Below are 16,987 nucleotides of genomic sequence, written 5' to 3' on the forward strand. Positions count from 1 at the left end.
CGTGTCCAGAGAAGGGCAACGAGGCTGGTGAAGGGTCTGGAGAACAAGTCTTATGAGGAGCAGCTGAGGGAGCTGGGGTTGTTTAGCCTGGAGAAAAGGAGGCTGAGGGGAGACCTCATCGCTCTCTGCAACTACCTGAAAGGAGGCTGTAGCGAGGTGGGTGTCAGCCTCTTCTACCCACTAACAAGCGATAGGATGAGAGGAAATGGCCTCAAGTTGCGCCAGGGGAGGTTTAGATTGGACATGAGGAAAAACTTCTTCACTGAAAGGGTTGTAAAGCATTGGACCAGGCTGCCCAGGGAAGTGGTTGAGTCATCATCCCTGGAGGTATTTAAAAGACGTGTAGATGAGGCACTTAGGGACATGGTTTAGTGGGCATGGTGGTGTTGGGTCGACGGTTGGAATCAATGATCTTAGAGGTCTTTTCCAACCTTTATGATTCTATGATTCTATACTAAACATACAGAAGCCTATATTTTTTCAGAATATTTTTTCTCTTTTCTATCGTATCAGACTGCCATTGTGGCAGAGATTATAGCGGTAGCCAATGATAAAGATTAAGAAAGGACACTCTCTAGAGAGTTAAATAACCTTTCTAAATAAACAATAAATGAGCACTGTGCCACAAAATATCCATTTCAGAATCCCAAAATTACGGAAATACAACTGAAGAGAAAGCATTGTGGGGGACAGGGAAGGCAGTTGAAGGAAGAGAAAGCAAATGCAAGACTATCCAGGCTGTTCCCTATTAAGGGCATATTTTTTTCCCTGTTGCACAAATGTGAATGTCAGTCTCCACACTTTAAAAACTCTTAAGTGTAACATCGATACCAGAAGTTCTGTGTGAGCAAACCACAAACTTTTTGCTGCTTCTCTCCCTTCTGTCCCATCAAAAGAGCCAGGCTGAGCAATCGTACGTCCCCAGTTTTGCCAGCCTGTGGGATTTTCTCTGTTGTTTCTAAATCAAGAATGGGATTATCAGTGTCCTGCATAGCCTAATTGCATTGTCCTTACTTTGCTTTATAGGAGGCTCCACTTTATAGCAGTAATGCAGCTTTCTTTGGGGGTGACTTTAGCACACAGACATCGACGGAGACTACACAGATGGGATTATTTACTACTACGACAGCTGACATCTCCTAGCATTACACCAGGATGAGCCAAAGCCACATGGATGTGACACAGTGCATCACCCCTAAATATTTGTCTCTTGTGCTGTGGAAAGCACCTTGCCTCAGTAGCGCTCCTGCGGGCTCAGAGAGCCCAGAGACACTGTCAGTGTCTGTCCATGACCTGTTGCTGATGTTACCCTGTGTATTTCAGATGTTGAGATTGTATGTGACTACCATAAGGAATGAGATGACAACTGTAGATTGACGAAGCAGAGACAGGCTGGATGAGAGAGACTCTGAGAAGAGTGGGTCAAGGACGTGAAGCTTTGGGACACAGAGAGACCCAAGCTGGAGATAAAGCTGAAGGGATGGTGGCTGTAAAGAACTGGCAGAGAAGTTCATGCACCCCTGCTTCAAAAGCTTGGCATGGAAAGCACAATTCTGCTGCTTTCAAAAAAACGTGTAAAAACTGATGCCAAAAGCTCCCCACATCCCTCTGTCACAGTCCTGTTTCAAGAAGGACAACTAAATAGTCCTGTCCATCACTCCAGCAGCTCAGGGGCAGATATCTGGAAGGTGGATTTAAAGGTTTCAGTCTAAGCCTCAGTGAGTGAGTGACAGGGTTACTATAAGGATGACATAGTTACATCAGATTTAGAGTATAGGGTGTCAAAGCTATGAAATGAAGGAGACTTGTTCTCATGTCCCCGCCTCACTAGTTGCAGACAGGAGAGTGTGCAGGACGCTGCAGGAAAGGCAATTTGGCTAAACCACACCTTTGCTTCTAAACGCATCCCCTTTTCCCTCTTTATTTTACAAAAACAAATCCTGCGTTTGTGAAACATTCAGAGAGAAGTGCCACAGGACAAGTCTCTCTCTCTTCTTTTTTATTTTCCCAAGAAAAGGCTTTAGTCTTAGGAAAGTAACTGTGGCCTCAGTGCAATTTGCAGAGTGCGTGGCAAGGCAGTAGGTTGCACACTGAAGAAAAAAACCCGAAACATTACCGTATTGTTCAGCGTATTACGCTCTGTGCTGTAGGCTGAATGAAGCTGGTATTCTCTGGGCAAAAAAAGGTATGTCATTGCATACTTAAATACTACCCTAATGTCTATTTATTAGAAGACCCAACCACAACTGCACTGGCAGCCCTAATCCTGACATTTCGTATCTTCTGAACATAGGCTGTAACCTCAGCAATGTTCTCTTAAACACTGCTTTTGTATGAATACTTTACACATGCTGTACACAACACATTCCAAATGAGCTTTTCATTACTAACTACTTGTATTATGTATCAGTGAGCTCAATGACATTGATTTTCTAATAATATAAATTAACTGGCAAAGATAATTTCATCTATCATCAGTAGGGTTTTATTTCTGGCATCATGTTAAATAGTTAATCTTTCAAAAGACTAAATCATGAGCTTTTTAAAATTCAAGGCAAAGCTTAAACTGCTGTAAAAATCTTCTTAATTAGGATTAAAACAATTTGTGTGTTGTCGCTTTATATCTAAGTAGTATAATGTTTTGCTTAGGTTTCTTCTCGCAAAGCAATTTAAAAAAACAAACATGATATTGCTGCGGCAAAAACTGCATAAGGCATGGAAGTCTCCTGCAACTTCCTCGACCAGATGCTACTGGACGAGTTGCTGCTTGGCAACTTCAAACAGCAACCTCAAACTTTCCAATATCTTTTACCTCCAATTCCATACAATATATACTTCTGCTACCATTGATGATACAAAAGCTCTGATTCTTATGGTTACTGCGTATCTGACAGAAGACAGTCACTGCTGTTAAGAGGAGTATATCGCATTATGGTGACTACGACTGTGCTGATGTGAAATTACGGACCTGACAGAAATTCTTTAGGATTCCCCTGGGACATCTTCAGGACAATACCAGCTAAGCGCGTGCTGCTCCCAGGAGCTCCCCAGCTCCCAGTGCCCTTCCTTTTCTCTATCTCAGGCTTGGGAAAAACAAGCTTTACTCTCCTGGGGTTCTCCGCAGCTTCCTGTTCCAGATTGTTTTCTTCACCTCAGCTTCCCATGACACAAAGGGCCCAAACCAAGACAATCCTAGCCTCTAGACTCTGAAAAGCCACTTGGTACTGCCGAGGAGTCTTAAGCAGCATCCAGAGGACTGGTGCAGTTGGGCCCGGGCTGGATGAGAAAACACATATGGGCACAGACACCAGTCTGTACCGTGGACTGCTAAAGCCTTCTGCAAACTGTGGGCTGGTATTTCTAAGAAACAATTTTTTATCTGGCAGAAGGAAAACAAATCCCTTCTCGCCACTTTCTGGACTCAGAGCTGTGAGTGTTTATGCACGTAAAGAGCATCTGTGTGCTCACGTAAGTGGTTCTGCAGAAGTATCCAGGACAAGGCTTTAAAATAAACCACATCCCCATGCTACACTTTACACCTCAGTCATCTAATGGCTTGCTCTGATACATGATAACCCTTTATCAAGCTTGTCAGATGCTTCATGTGTGCTTATACTGGTGAGATATTACTGCCCAGCCAGGAAATGCTTTTAAAGAAACATCCATGGAAAGATTCAATTTTGCTCTATCACATGACTATTTTACTTACCCCTGTCTTTTCATCAAAGATTTTGATTCCCCCAAAGGACACTGTCAAGAAGATTTTTTGTTTATGTTCTCCTTTCGAACGAGCCGCAGCAACAACTCCCTATGGAAAAAAAGAACAGTTTGGCTGGTTTCATTACTCTTCTTGGTGCCACAGCAGAGCACAAAGATTTGCTTGTGGACGATTCACCACTTTTCTAGGAAAACTTAAGGGCTTTCCAGGAACAGTCCCCCTCTAACTTCTGGCTTCCTCCCTTTTTTTCAAGGTACCACATCTCTACGCTACCCAGAGAGCATTTCAAATGTGCTCCCGCTTCCAATGCCTGCACCAGCTAATCCTCCATGAAATTTGTTTTCATGGAAGCTGAAGGTCATTTCTAGCACACTTTTCCCAGCTATAAGCTGTTTTGTTTTCTTTTTTTTAAAGAAAAAAAAAACCCAAGCAGTGGAGGAAAAAACCTTAGCTTACTTCATGGGCACACTTATCTGGAATAAGCAAAATCAAACTACATCTCTGCTGTAAAAAACTGGTATAGAGGGTTAGCTTTTTTCATAACCTCAGGCTTTTACTTCTCAAGTGAACTTGCTGATATGCATTTCATGTATTATTCTTCCACAGCACAACTATAACAGTAACTTCTATTTCCACCTTCTCAGGAGCCTGCCCTGATGAATAACACTGTACTAAGATCAAACGTAATCAATCGCACTAGTAAATAAAGAAAAATATTTAGCCTTTATCTGGTGCTCTGCAATTTCGACATGTTTTAACAACCACTAACGTTTTAAGACCTTCATGAGGTCATTATTCTCATTACACAGACATGAAAATTAAAGAGAAAAAATGGAGTCACTTGTCAAAAGTCACCCCATAACTTTATGCCTGGCCTTAAAACTCATGTTGCTAGACACTAGGTTTCCAGAGCCCGTAACTTCATGCTATGCTGCCTTACATACAAACATGAATTTCTAATGCTCCCTCCCCTTAATAATTTTAGTCATCTCACAACACTGTTTAGATCAATCTCGCCACTATGCAAACAGGTATCAGGCATCTGGGAGATGTGGAAATGGTAATCCATGGAGGAGAGACACAAAAAGGCTTGTGCAGAACAGTGACAATTCTTCCAAATTGCTTCTAGGAACTATGAAATGATGAGAAATATCCAGTATACAATTAAAACAGATAGGAATATTGTGGCAGATGTGATAAATCATCAGTGCACCTTTTAGAATAGTTTTTGCTTGTCATAAAATGTTCATAACTGATTCGTAAATTATCTACCAGATCTTTCTTTTAGATTGTTGAACCATAAGATGCATGTCACCCTTTGCTGTTTATTCATGAATAACCACCTATTCCTCCCGGTTCCTCAGAACTGGAACCCTGCTAGTTGGTAGTGTAAAAGATACTATTTAGCGATTTCTCCTCCTGAAAAAATTAGTAATGCGAAATCCATCAGCTCTCTTGGTAGAGTGCTGGGGAGAGGACTGGAAGGAAAAAAACAGCAAAAAGACTGAGGAGAGTTTACTCCCAGACCTAGCTTGTAACCCTACAATGCAGATGGGAAGTCAACAGCCAACACTGCACTCAAGAAAAACACAGTCTATCCTTCCTCCTCAACAAATCCAGCTCTTCCCCATTTCCCAGGGCCACATAAAGGATGCTTCCTATAAAGCGCTCTTACGCTCTTTGAGGGTTGTAAGAAAAGATTGAGCCCGGAGAGAGAGGTCTAGCATGCTCCAGAAAGTCCACCCTCCTACACCACTAGTGCTTTCAGACTCTGTCTACTCTCTAAGTTTGCAGTCTACTCAAAACCTGCTTTTGTCACTGCTCCATTTCTTTCCCAAAACTCTGGGGACTCTTCTTATCTTCTCACGCTTTGTCCTCTCAGTGCACTGCCTCCTGATATTGTAACCCATCAATCCTGCCATTACAGGTGCAAGACATTATCCCCCCAGTGAGGACACCAGTTCCCCCCTATATCTGGCTACCTACACCCCACAATGTCACTCACCCCTTCCTGCCTGTCCCAACAGGAGATGATGATCTTTAAAGGCAGGGCTGTAGTTGATGAGCATTGTCATAAAAAATGTTCTGATATACCATTTTTCTTCATAGTGGTTTACCTCCCCTTTTGCATAATAAAATTATTCAATTTGCAGATGCGTTGTTTATAATTTGTGGACAAATTGCAGTGGTGTCAATCATGAATAACTACTGAACTCAGAGATAATGTATTAAAATTAAACTGGGATAAGCAATACCAGCCAGGAGTTCATGTAAAATTGACTGATTTCAATACATAATTAACCAGAGTGTGACTCAGTGTCATGAAAGGAGAATGAGTAAAAGTTCAAGCTGAAATTCACTCCCTGTGACTCCATAATATTAAAGATTAAAAGTTTCACTGCACCTTGAGCTTCATCATGGAGTCTTGGCATAACTTGTCTCCTCGTGCGGCAGAAACCTCATCTATCCCAATCAGTTTTGCTTTGTATCGGACACCGTCACCTTTAAACCTCTTTATTAAAGTGGCTTCACTGCGATCCTGACCTGAAAAGACATAAGGGAAACAAGGAAATTTGCATGAGTGCAAAAGAAAATTAACAAATAAATACTCGCAAATTAAGTGGCAAATTAGATCTAACTCCTACCTCAACACCTAAACATGCAAACATTTCAATAAAATTAGAAGAAAAGTACTAGTTCAATAAAACCTTTTGGCCTTACTACCTCAAATGAATTCACAGTGGAATTGTTGCCATACAAAATCTTCCCCACGAAATTTGCACACAAATTAGGTTTACAGAAATAAGAGATAAGCCTGAATCAGACCTCATGGATCTGAAAACTTCTGATCTGTACGGGTTGTTTTAATACCAATACACTTGAGAATTCTTCATTTTGCAGACAAAACTCTAATAGAAACATGCTACTATTTCCTCGTATACCAACTTATCTAACCGCATCAGCAATATTTACACTATTACCATTTGAATGATGAAAACCAAATGATGTTATTTGCCTATAGAATATGGCTGCTTTAAAACCTCCACAAAAAATACTGTCTTCTTGTTCTATTCTTTCTGCTTATAGACATATACAGAAAAAACATAACCAGCAATGTTGGCTCTCACAGGCTCACCCTGAGAAGCTTAAAAAATGACACAAGATGTTTCTTAATAAAAAAGCAATCGAGGATAAGATAGCACAGTACTGATAAGGCCAATGTAACATAAATTACAACGCTCAGACTAGCCTGAACCACACAACAATGACACTACAGCAATCCATGAAAGGGATAGTTTTGTCAGGAAGACTTCTTCCCTGAGTATCTGCAGAAGAGTTTACTCTGTGTCTTAGCTGGAAGAAATATGTTAGTTAGGGAATCAGTCTTCCTAAAATTGATTAAAGATATATTTTGCAGCTGTCTGTGGAATTTCTTGCTAGGATGTCAAAAAAACAGCAGTGAACTGTAAATAATTGCAACAAAACAAGTAACCAAACAAACAACTTCCAAGGCACAAAGAAGCAAACAATAATGTGAGATCGTAAAGAATTTGACATTTCTTGGACCAAACAGATTCCACCAGAAAACTTGCCTAAACATGGACAGATGTTGCTAAAATTTATACTATTACCACCTAGGCGCTGAGTCACAGATTTTGCCCCATCCTTCTAGCTATTGTAAAAAAATGAACAAAGAGCTAGAGCCTGCTATAAATGAACCATAAGTAAGAATCTAGTATTAGACACCTATATTTGAGAGTTTTGGCCCAAATTTTCTCCAAAGCTCATTCCTATTTGAAAAGTCAGATTAAAGCACAGAAAAAAAAATAAAATCTGCTTCTGTGCAGCTAGTTTTTGATAAGCATAAAGTACACAAGCTTTGGGGGGAAAAGCTATTTTGTTTTGCATTTCTATTGAAAGTACCTTTTTCAGCAGTCAACACTTGGGTCAACTTTGCTAGTGTTACACACCCATCAAGTGGATGAAAAAACTAGGTTCAAAACTATGGAATTGAAATTTTTACAATACCATTATAGGAAAAACTAGAGTGCATACACAACCAATGAAGAGTACTTCCAAATGAAGATACTCATTTGGTTCTTCTTCCTCGAGAGTACAGCACAGTCCATGCTGTGAACTAATGATAGACTAAACGTATGTTAAAAAATAGAGCTATTTGAAGCATATTGAGATCTTCAAGTGTGTTTGAGCACACAAATACTATTTCTTTCAATGAAAAGTATCAGCTCAGACCAATGTTCTAATGCCTCATTTATAGCCCCTTAAAAATAAGGCAGCTGATTAAGTGTTGCTGTGATAGTTAAGTGGCCACCCGACTGTTTCCCTTGATTCATTTTCACTCCTGCTCCCTCAAAAAGAATTAAACAGAGGGTTGAAACTTCATGCTTTTACATTATATTAAAAAAACCCAAACCCTAATGAGACACAAATGATAAATCAGAAACTCGAAGTAACACTAATATCATTCCCCAGGGAAATGCCAAGGCAGATGTTGGCCCGTCAGCTAAAAACAATGAAAAAACATTTTCCACTTTCAGCTCCAGAGTGGGGCAGGAGGGAGAACATCTGGAGAAGCAACAAAGTCCAATGATAACAGTGGACTTTTCCATATGTCTTTTATACTTGCATATATATCCTGTTGATTTGCAGTAAATAAAATCCAATTCCAACAGCTTTCTTGCCAACAATTTTCAACCTTATGTCTTCGTTACAGCCGAAGGCAGCTGTTAGCTAATAGCATGAGCATGTAAGTGTTCAAGAGTGTTTCCTGGGTCCAAGTCACGATAGCGACCTTGCATCCATCAGTTATTTGAACATTTATACTTATTCCAACTTCTGATCTGTTTAGCTGCACGTAACTAAATCCCTGACATTAAGAGCCCATTCAAACACAACTTATGGCTATGTCTGCTTACGTACAAGTCCCATGTCAATTATGACCCAAATTAAGTAGGATAAAGTGCTTTTGGGATAAATGACTGGGAAAAATCATCAACCTGAAAATGATGTAGATATTTTAAACTGCAGTGGAAACTAGACACTACAAATTCATCCGTAAAACCCTAGAGCATATGTCCCATGAAAAAGCATAGAGAATGCACACACACACTGCCCTATATTATAAATCAGCCATCTGCAACAGTCACCATTTCTCAGCATACATCCAGTATACTCGTACTGTATTTCCAAATTTTGGTGCTGTAATCAGCACTGACAAACTTTCTACCTGCTTGGAAAATTACTATATGACAAACATTGTCAGTATGGTCAATTTTATAGCACTCATGAGGTGCGAGATTTATGCAGGGTGATACTTCATTTGCACACTGGACACTTACAAAGCAGATAGTCCAGACTCTTTAAAATTTTCTGAACTTCAAGACCAATGAGTATTTTCCAATTCTTTGCTCTAAAATGCTTTCATAAATATCTTTTCATAAGCAAAGAAGTATCCTAAGCATTTGTTTGCAACTCGACACAAGCACTTCACAATCCAAAATGTAACCAGTTTATCAACAAAACTAAAACCGATTTGATTCCCATGTCCCAAACTGAGAAAAAATGCAAAAGCTAAAAGCCCACTAACAACAACGTCACACAAATTCAATTTAGAAAGGTGATCACTTTTAATTAGAAAACGTGCCACTGTTGACACAGGCAAAGAAATGTTTTGTTTGCAGCATATAGATTTATAATCCTCAGAGGCCCTTAAAATGTAAATGTAAGAGTAATTATTTTATCTGCTTCTATAGATGTCACCGTTCACCTTTAAGCCATATGTGTTCCAGCTGGAGCCACTGCTCCTGCGTAAGTGGGAAAACGTGACCTTTGCTGCTGAGCTGTGACATTGCACTTGGACTTCCACAGTCTTTTAAGAGAACAATAAATCCCTGGAGCTGGGTGATGCAATGTGCTTCTGAGCTTGCATCTAAAGTAGAGAGAGGCTTATCATCATGACCAGTATTACGGTATTTTATCCATCTCACTAAATATACTGTAAAAGTAATAAATAACGTTTTTAACACAGCCAATCATTTTTATTCAAGGCAATATACCTCAGTTAAACTCAGATTCTGTAAAGCAAGCTAGAGACAGACCTGAACCCAAAACCCCAGTACCTCAAGTGCATTCAATCCCAAGACGTGACTGGTAAACAGTCCGAGAGGAGCATAAGCTACTGTGGAAGATTCAGGTCAGAGCAGCCCGAGTTGAGTGCCAGAGGCAGGTGTTCCCCGGACCATACCCATCAGCAGTAGTCACTGGAGCCGCTCGGGGGACATTACCATCACAGCAGCCCACCAGCTGCCATTCAATCCTGACTTTGACGTCAAGAGGGAGAGCTAGCTGTGTTCACATTAGGTTACCTGGCTCCAGGTAACGCTCTTAACTTTGCAGACTGAAGCTCACGCAAGGTTTTCTTCCCAGACACTGCGTATTTTGGCAAGTGTCTAAAGAAGACTTACCTCACTCTTCGTACAAGTCAAGGATTACACTTGGTTTTGGCTCTTAGCCCAACAGAGCACCAAGCTACCGTTGTATTAAGATGCTAACGTTTAGAGCAAATGCTGTTCATTCTCCCAGCGGATATGTAAGTAAGCATATTTCATAAATAGAAAAAGAAAATAAACCAAAGCATCATTGCAATGAGCAGACTGTTGCTTTTTCTGAATGCTCTTACAACATACTACGCATTCTTCACAGTACCCACTAATCTAAACCAATAGCCCTGGAAATGGCTATATCCTTTATTTAAATGTGTGAAGCCCTCAAGGCATAATCTGAATTTCTTGATTTTACGACTGTAAAATATATAATGATATTATCACCAAAGTCAATAACATGCTCCTGGCAATCAATTAGCTGAAGAACGACACACCACTGTCTTTTTTTTTTTTCTTTTGTAACTAATAAACTGTCAAAGTTGTATCCATCACACATTCAAATTATAAACCTGAAATAACACCTCCTTGTCTTTCGCAGGGCTGAAAAACAATCACATACGCACTTATAAACAGCCTACATCTTCATGGGGACAATTAGCATTTTTATAGCACCAACGCAGTGGAAAATACTGCAGTGTTTTGACACTGCAGTGCAGAATGACCTCTAAGACGCTGCACACACTGAAGGCTAGTGAATTAATTACTAAGTGAAAGATATTCCCTGGTAGCTGTGCATATATATATGCCCCTATATCTACACACATATGCATCCGTAATTTTATGTATTTGACATATGCATACACACATGGTGCACAGCTTCATTTGGTATCAATTATCTAAAGAAAATTCATGGTAATTTTAATCAACTAGAGATTTCCCTCGGGGAAAAAAAAAAGGATATAAGCAGGTGTAAAAGAGAAAATACTCATACATAATTATATGTACCTTCCAGTACAGCAGCAACTAAACAGCAATTCAGGAAGGGATCATGAAAAGCTCAAACAGATTATTCTCCTTGATGGCACATTTTTCTCAACAGCTTCACACAACCCCAAGTCCGATGCAGAGGGCTCGAAACTATCCGTCACACAGAGACGGATCTTGATACCAAGACTACAGCACCTCGGGAATGCAATTCTTTCTTCATAGGCATAAAAAAGTTCAGTGCAGAATGTTTATTTTGGATTTTAAAACTAAAAGCCCCCCACAAATTCCCAGATCCTCCTGCTATCTGTTAATCTAATTTTTGAACTTTTTTGCTAGAGGTAGAAAACTTAGAGGTACTAGGTCGTGTATTTGTCACTGTCTTTGGGAGCACGACTGCCCAAACCCGCTGTGCTGCACCTCGAGATCTGACAGAGAAAAATAAACTCCTTTTCCTTTTTTAACATAACACTTCAGAAAACAAAATACATCATATCTAGCAGTATATGTGCACACAATTTAACTTCTGGTGTTATCACTAGCATTCTCTTCCTGTAACAATATTTCTCAAATGAGTGTCTTAAAATTAGCCTTTTTTTTTTTTTTAACAAGAGTTACTTAGGGTTTAATTTCAAAATCTATAATTTATCTCAAGTGACCAAAGTACATTTGCAGCAAGATCTGCTCGCAACATCCATCACTGCTATCTTTTAAATGAAGAGGTACTTTGAATTTCACACTTTATTTCATCAATGAAGGCTAGTTCCTAGCAACTGAAAAAAAACTACTGATGCAGTGAAATGCAAACTGTTTTGCAGGATGGATTACAACCTTAAAAAGCATGTTAAATTTTTAAAGGGAATAAGTACCTCTTGTCTATATAGGATCCTATCCAAAACTCCTGGTTACAGTATATGCGTGCAACTTGAATGCAAGGGATGAAAACTTCTCCTTTCATCAGCTGATAGGGAAACTCCCAAAAAGTCTGCAAGATGTGTCCTGGAGTGCTTTTAGCTTACTCAGCTAGAGTTAACTTGCTGTAGGGTCAACAAATGAACCCTGTTGAGGTCTACTGTATTAACAAAGTGATATTGCCAAGGTACAAGTACATAAACTTCAGCAAACTATCTTTTAAACCTCCCCCTACCAAGAACCTACCTCTTCTTATGAGCTGCCCTTGCCCAAGAGTGCCATCAGGAAGCATGTGAGCCTCCTAGCTCAAGGAACTAGGGGGAGAACCTCCCTCCCATCCTGCTGGTGCTTCAGTCCTCTTGGTGCTTCTGCTCAGAAGAAGGTAAAATGCCCCATTTTGACAGCAACGCAAACATTTGTCTTGAGTGCAAAGACTCAGAATATTTCTATAGAACATGATAAACCATTTAAAGAGGGAAACAGAAACCACTCTGAAGGCTCAATGAACTTCTATTAAGGTTAAATTTAAAAACATTACCTACAATTTTAAACACAGATAAGGGCTCTCCAGGAAAACTCAATCATCATTCAGGCTATCATCTCAGCAGTACTTCCCGACTGTTCAGCACTGTTATTCACAGTAACCTCCAACTGAGAGATTTTATGGCTTCTAGCATTATTAGCCTGTGAATTACTGTACTCGAAGACACCTACACATCCCCACTCTTAGAACCAAGTTTCCTGTGTAAGTAAGTAAGATGTTCCCATACTATTTACTGCCTTTGATCAGAGCTTTATGAGCAGAGATGTCATTCACAAGGTAACAGCAATTGCACTTGCCAAGTTTTTATCTTAACACTTTGTACTCTACACAAGCTAATACAAAACAAGATGTACATTTTACTGTCTCCAAAGCAAAACAGTCGTGTGGACTAGATTAAATTATTTCTTTATACTACAAAGAAGGATGTCTGAGTATGTCAAGAGAAGAATTAAATTATTTACAGAGAAGGCCTCAGTATAAAATAATGTTTGATTAAAATTTTGGACAAATCTCAGTGATGGAGAGTCTAGGGTGAGCACATGGGAGATGGCAGTGATTGAGCACATACACTCCACAGGCAGATGACAAAGCACTCGTTTTAGTTTTAGCCAGAAGGCTCACTGATCAATTTTATTTTGTTAGATGGTCTTTGAGATGACAGTATATGGGGACATCCTCAGACACAGAAATGACCAAAAGCTGAATGTAATTAAACTTCCTTTCAGCCTCTGTACCACGCAAGTCTTCATAAATCTTTGAAAGCCATTTTGTAAGGTGCCTTTTACAGGCTGGATGCAGAAGCAGCTAAAATCCCAAATTCTACACTGATTTAAATTGAAATAAGACACTGCAATAAAACTTCATTTTGGGGTACTAGCCTTGTTCAGCAAGCCCCAAGGAACAACAAAAAGTGAAACAAGGAAAACTTGGTGGTCTATTTTCTGCTGTTAGAGATTAAGAATAAAAATGATGTTTTCTGGACAACTAGAGGGGAAGGGAGAGGACGAGTATCTGTGGATTCTCCTCTTTAAAAGACAGAAGATAGTTTAGCAAGTTTTGTTCACCTTATGTTTCAAATCTGCAGTAAATGTTTAAATCAAGCAGACGTCGAAATGTCAAGTAAATAAAGCCCATGGGAAAACAGGGTCATCAACCAGTTCATCCCTTACCCACTTGCCTGGATGTCAGTATGAAACTGGTTGCTTCTGAGAGAAAATCAACTAAGAAAAGGTAACTGATTTTACAGTGATCCTGTACGTGCACTGCATTTGGACGGGGCATGGTAAAAGCCCAGACACTTTGACAACCAAGGGACCCATTACAGCTGTACTAATATGCCCAAGCAAAACAGTCCTAATGGGGCAGCCAGTAGATACCATCTACTGCCAAAGATCTCCATAAAGGGCTTCCAAAGCAGCAAGGAGAGGCCAGTCCAAATGGCGCTGCTAAATTACCCCAGAATGTGTCATTTCCCAACCAAATCTGAACTTGTTGGGGAAAAGGAAAGTAAATTAGAATTGCCTTTCTTTCCAAGCTCCACTGTAGCACTGAGAAGCACCTTAAAGCAGCTGAAAAACTAGCCTACACTAGGAAAACTGATCATTTAAAGATGAGCATCTAAATAATTATTTTGGTATGTGAACACACAACAAGATTTGCAGAGTTGCTGAATTCCCCTGACTCTCTCTAATCCTACAAGAACTAAAAGTGTTCAGAACTTATGAAAAAAAAATCAAGCTGCTTTTATGTGTCTACTTATATCTGGCTTTAAGTAGGTAGTTTTCAGGAACAATTTTAATTAGACTTTAACTAATGCAGGACACAGACATGCATGCACTTACACACAGAGCCCCAAAGTCATGTTGAGACACACAAATTCACAATTTACACTTCAAAGCCTACAAATATATTCTGTTGATGAGTCTATCAAAGAGTTTAGTTTTTGTTATGTATAAAGAAAGAGAAAGGGTGGAGAATCAGTTCACTTCATACAAATGCCAAATTCTTGTGCTGCCCTAAGATAAATGTTAATTCTCCAGGACTATAAAAAAGCAAGTTAAGAAAAGGTTATGCTCTGATTAACATGCCCAAATTTCTCACATGTTCAATAAGAGAAGAATCTTTCCATTCAAGATAACTAATTACAGGCACTAAAGTCCCCAAAGAAAAGAGCAATAGCCCATAACAGCTAAAGCAGGAGGACAAAGCCGTTCATTGATTTACACTTCACCCTCTCTTGTCAACACTCCAGTCTTCTACTGCACCAGTGCTGCATGCACACACTGAAATGGGGCTGTGCACCACACTGGATTAAATCATGGCCATGTGCCAGGGCCACATCAGGGCTCCAACACTTCTCCTTGAGCCATCCTCTTTGTCAATGTAGAACTTTTATTACGTTGAAGACTCATGCCTGTACTAGTTAGAACAGTTACAAAACTGATGCAGTAGATCACAACAGGCTGCATCACGCACCGTGCTGTGATGGCAACTGCGTCACTGATGTGACAGCGCAGCTGCAGAACCATCCTGCACCTTTCTTCCTATGGAACTATTGGTACTGACAATTATGTCTGGATTTATTAGTTGTTCTGACGATATTGGTATAAAATGCAGTTCTGGAATGTACAGACCCGTAAGTTTCTGGCTTAAAAAGCTATCTCCAAGGTCATGGAATTAGAGGCAACACGTGGCCTCGGAAGGGAATTATGTACCCACCTTACAAAGCCTATCCTCACGCAGAAAAAGGAAAATGACACGTTAGAAAAGCACAGTAAATAGATTTGTAGAAATTATCCTATGATCACGTTAATTCAATAACAAAAGCAGCTGCTATTGATTTTCCACGGGCAAACGGAAATACCAGTATTCACCACATGGCAGTCAAAAAAACCCAAACTGCTATTTCCCTGCTGAAATTGTTCACATTTTGCGATCCAATGTTTCAGGAAGAAAATTATTTTCATTTTGGCCTCCCACTGCCTCTGCAACATCAGAGAATGTCTCTCCCTGTTGGAAAAACAATAGGAGGCGAAGAGAAAAGCAGCTTTTTTCCTGAGACTTTGGGCTAAAAAATGCCATCAATTTCAAAATTACAACAGTTGCAAAGTGCTTCTTTCAATCTGGTCCTTTCATTTTTGCCTCCTGCTGCCACTCTGACAACAGGAACGGCAGTAGGAGGCAGAAATGAAAAGACTACTGCCGGCAATCACCCTTGGGTAAAGCATTAATAAGAAGTGAAACACCCCTGTGCCATAACAAATTCCAGAGGTAAGAAATTGGGGTTTGCGCATCTCTCGTGTGTGTGGTGTCATGGAGGATCAGCCCATCAGGATAACTCTTCTGTTTCTGGAACTACATTGGCCAGGCATAGAATCATAGAATAGTTTGGGTTGGAAGGGACCTCTAAAGGTTATCTAGTCCAACTGCCCTGCCGTGGGCAGGGACATCTTCAACTAGAGCAGGTTGCTCAGAGCCCCGTCCAACCTGACCTTGAGTGTTTCCAGGGATGGAGATCCACCACCTCTCTGGGCAACCTGTGCCAGTGTTTCACCACCCTCAGCGTAAAAAATTTCTTCCTTATATCTAGTCTCAATCTACCCCCCTTTAGTTTAAAGCCATTCCCCCTTGTCCTGTCGCAACAGGCCCTGCTAAAAAGTCTGCCGCCATCCTTTTTATAAGCCCCCTTTAAGTACTGATAGACTGCATCAAGGAGCCAAAGTGTTTGGGCTGGTACTCAGGAAACCAAGACTGAAACAGAATATTGTTAGAAAAGTAATAAAATACAACAAAAACAAACCAACAAAACCCACCAGATAACTCTACTGCAAGTAAGAGGAAAGGAAATTACTCAAGTGGGAAAAGTTGGGGCAATTTTTCAAGACACTGGGTAAATGGGTTGAGTTGTAAGGGTACAAGGACCCAACCGCTCGCCAAGCTAACCTAGAACGTTTGAATCCGAAGAGCCTGTTGGTATGTGAGGGGAAGCAGGAGAAAAGACCAAAGCCAAGTGCTTAGTGCTACCAAAATTTTTATAAGTTTTAACAGATTTGCTGAGCCACCTGAAAACCAGTCCAGTATTTCAGAGCTATTCACCTGAAGAATGGCAGGAAGGTATAGTGCAACCAGAAAGAAATCGCTAACAACCGTCCTTCCAAACACCCTGCAAGCCAGAGAGCAGCTCTTGAAAAGGGTGACTAAAACTAGCCCAGCCAAATAATCACCTCTGTCTCGTGCCCTTCGGTGAAGCTTCCAAAGAACCCGAGTTGCCCAACTGCAAATCAGTGTCCTCCAAACATGATTTATTTAAAAATTATGCCTTCATTACCTGAAAGGAGAAGCTCAGTCTCCAGCTGAGCAGTACCTGACGGTGCCTCTGCTTACAGCCCCCAAGGAGGTCTCTGGTAGCGGAGTACTGCAAGGATG

The 16,987-nt window shown here is 40.3% G+C and overlaps 1 protein-coding gene across 1 annotated transcript in view; it reads right to left on the reverse strand.

Moving 5' to 3' along the window:
* Positions 1-16,987, reverse strand: part of DAB1 (Dab, reelin signal transducer, homolog 1 (Drosophila)) — a 147,164-nt gene that overhangs the window by 64,044 nt on the left and 66,133 nt on the right. Inside the window, exons 3-4 of the mRNA XM_009319799.1 lie at positions 6,123-6,262; positions 3,710-3,808 (exon numbers count right to left, since the gene is read on the reverse strand). Coding sequence (XP_009318074.1) covers positions 3,710-3,808; positions 6,123-6,262 — 239 coding nt within the window. The remainder of the gene's footprint in view (positions 1-3,709; positions 3,809-6,122; positions 6,263-16,987) is intronic.

The sequence above is a fragment of the Pygoscelis adeliae genome, unplaced genomic scaffold, assembly GCF_000699105.1.
Source record: "Pygoscelis adeliae isolate BGI_AS28 unplaced genomic scaffold, ASM69910v1 Scaffold181, whole genome shotgun sequence".
Lineage (NCBI taxonomy): Eukaryota > Metazoa > Chordata > Aves > Sphenisciformes > Spheniscidae > Pygoscelis > Pygoscelis adeliae.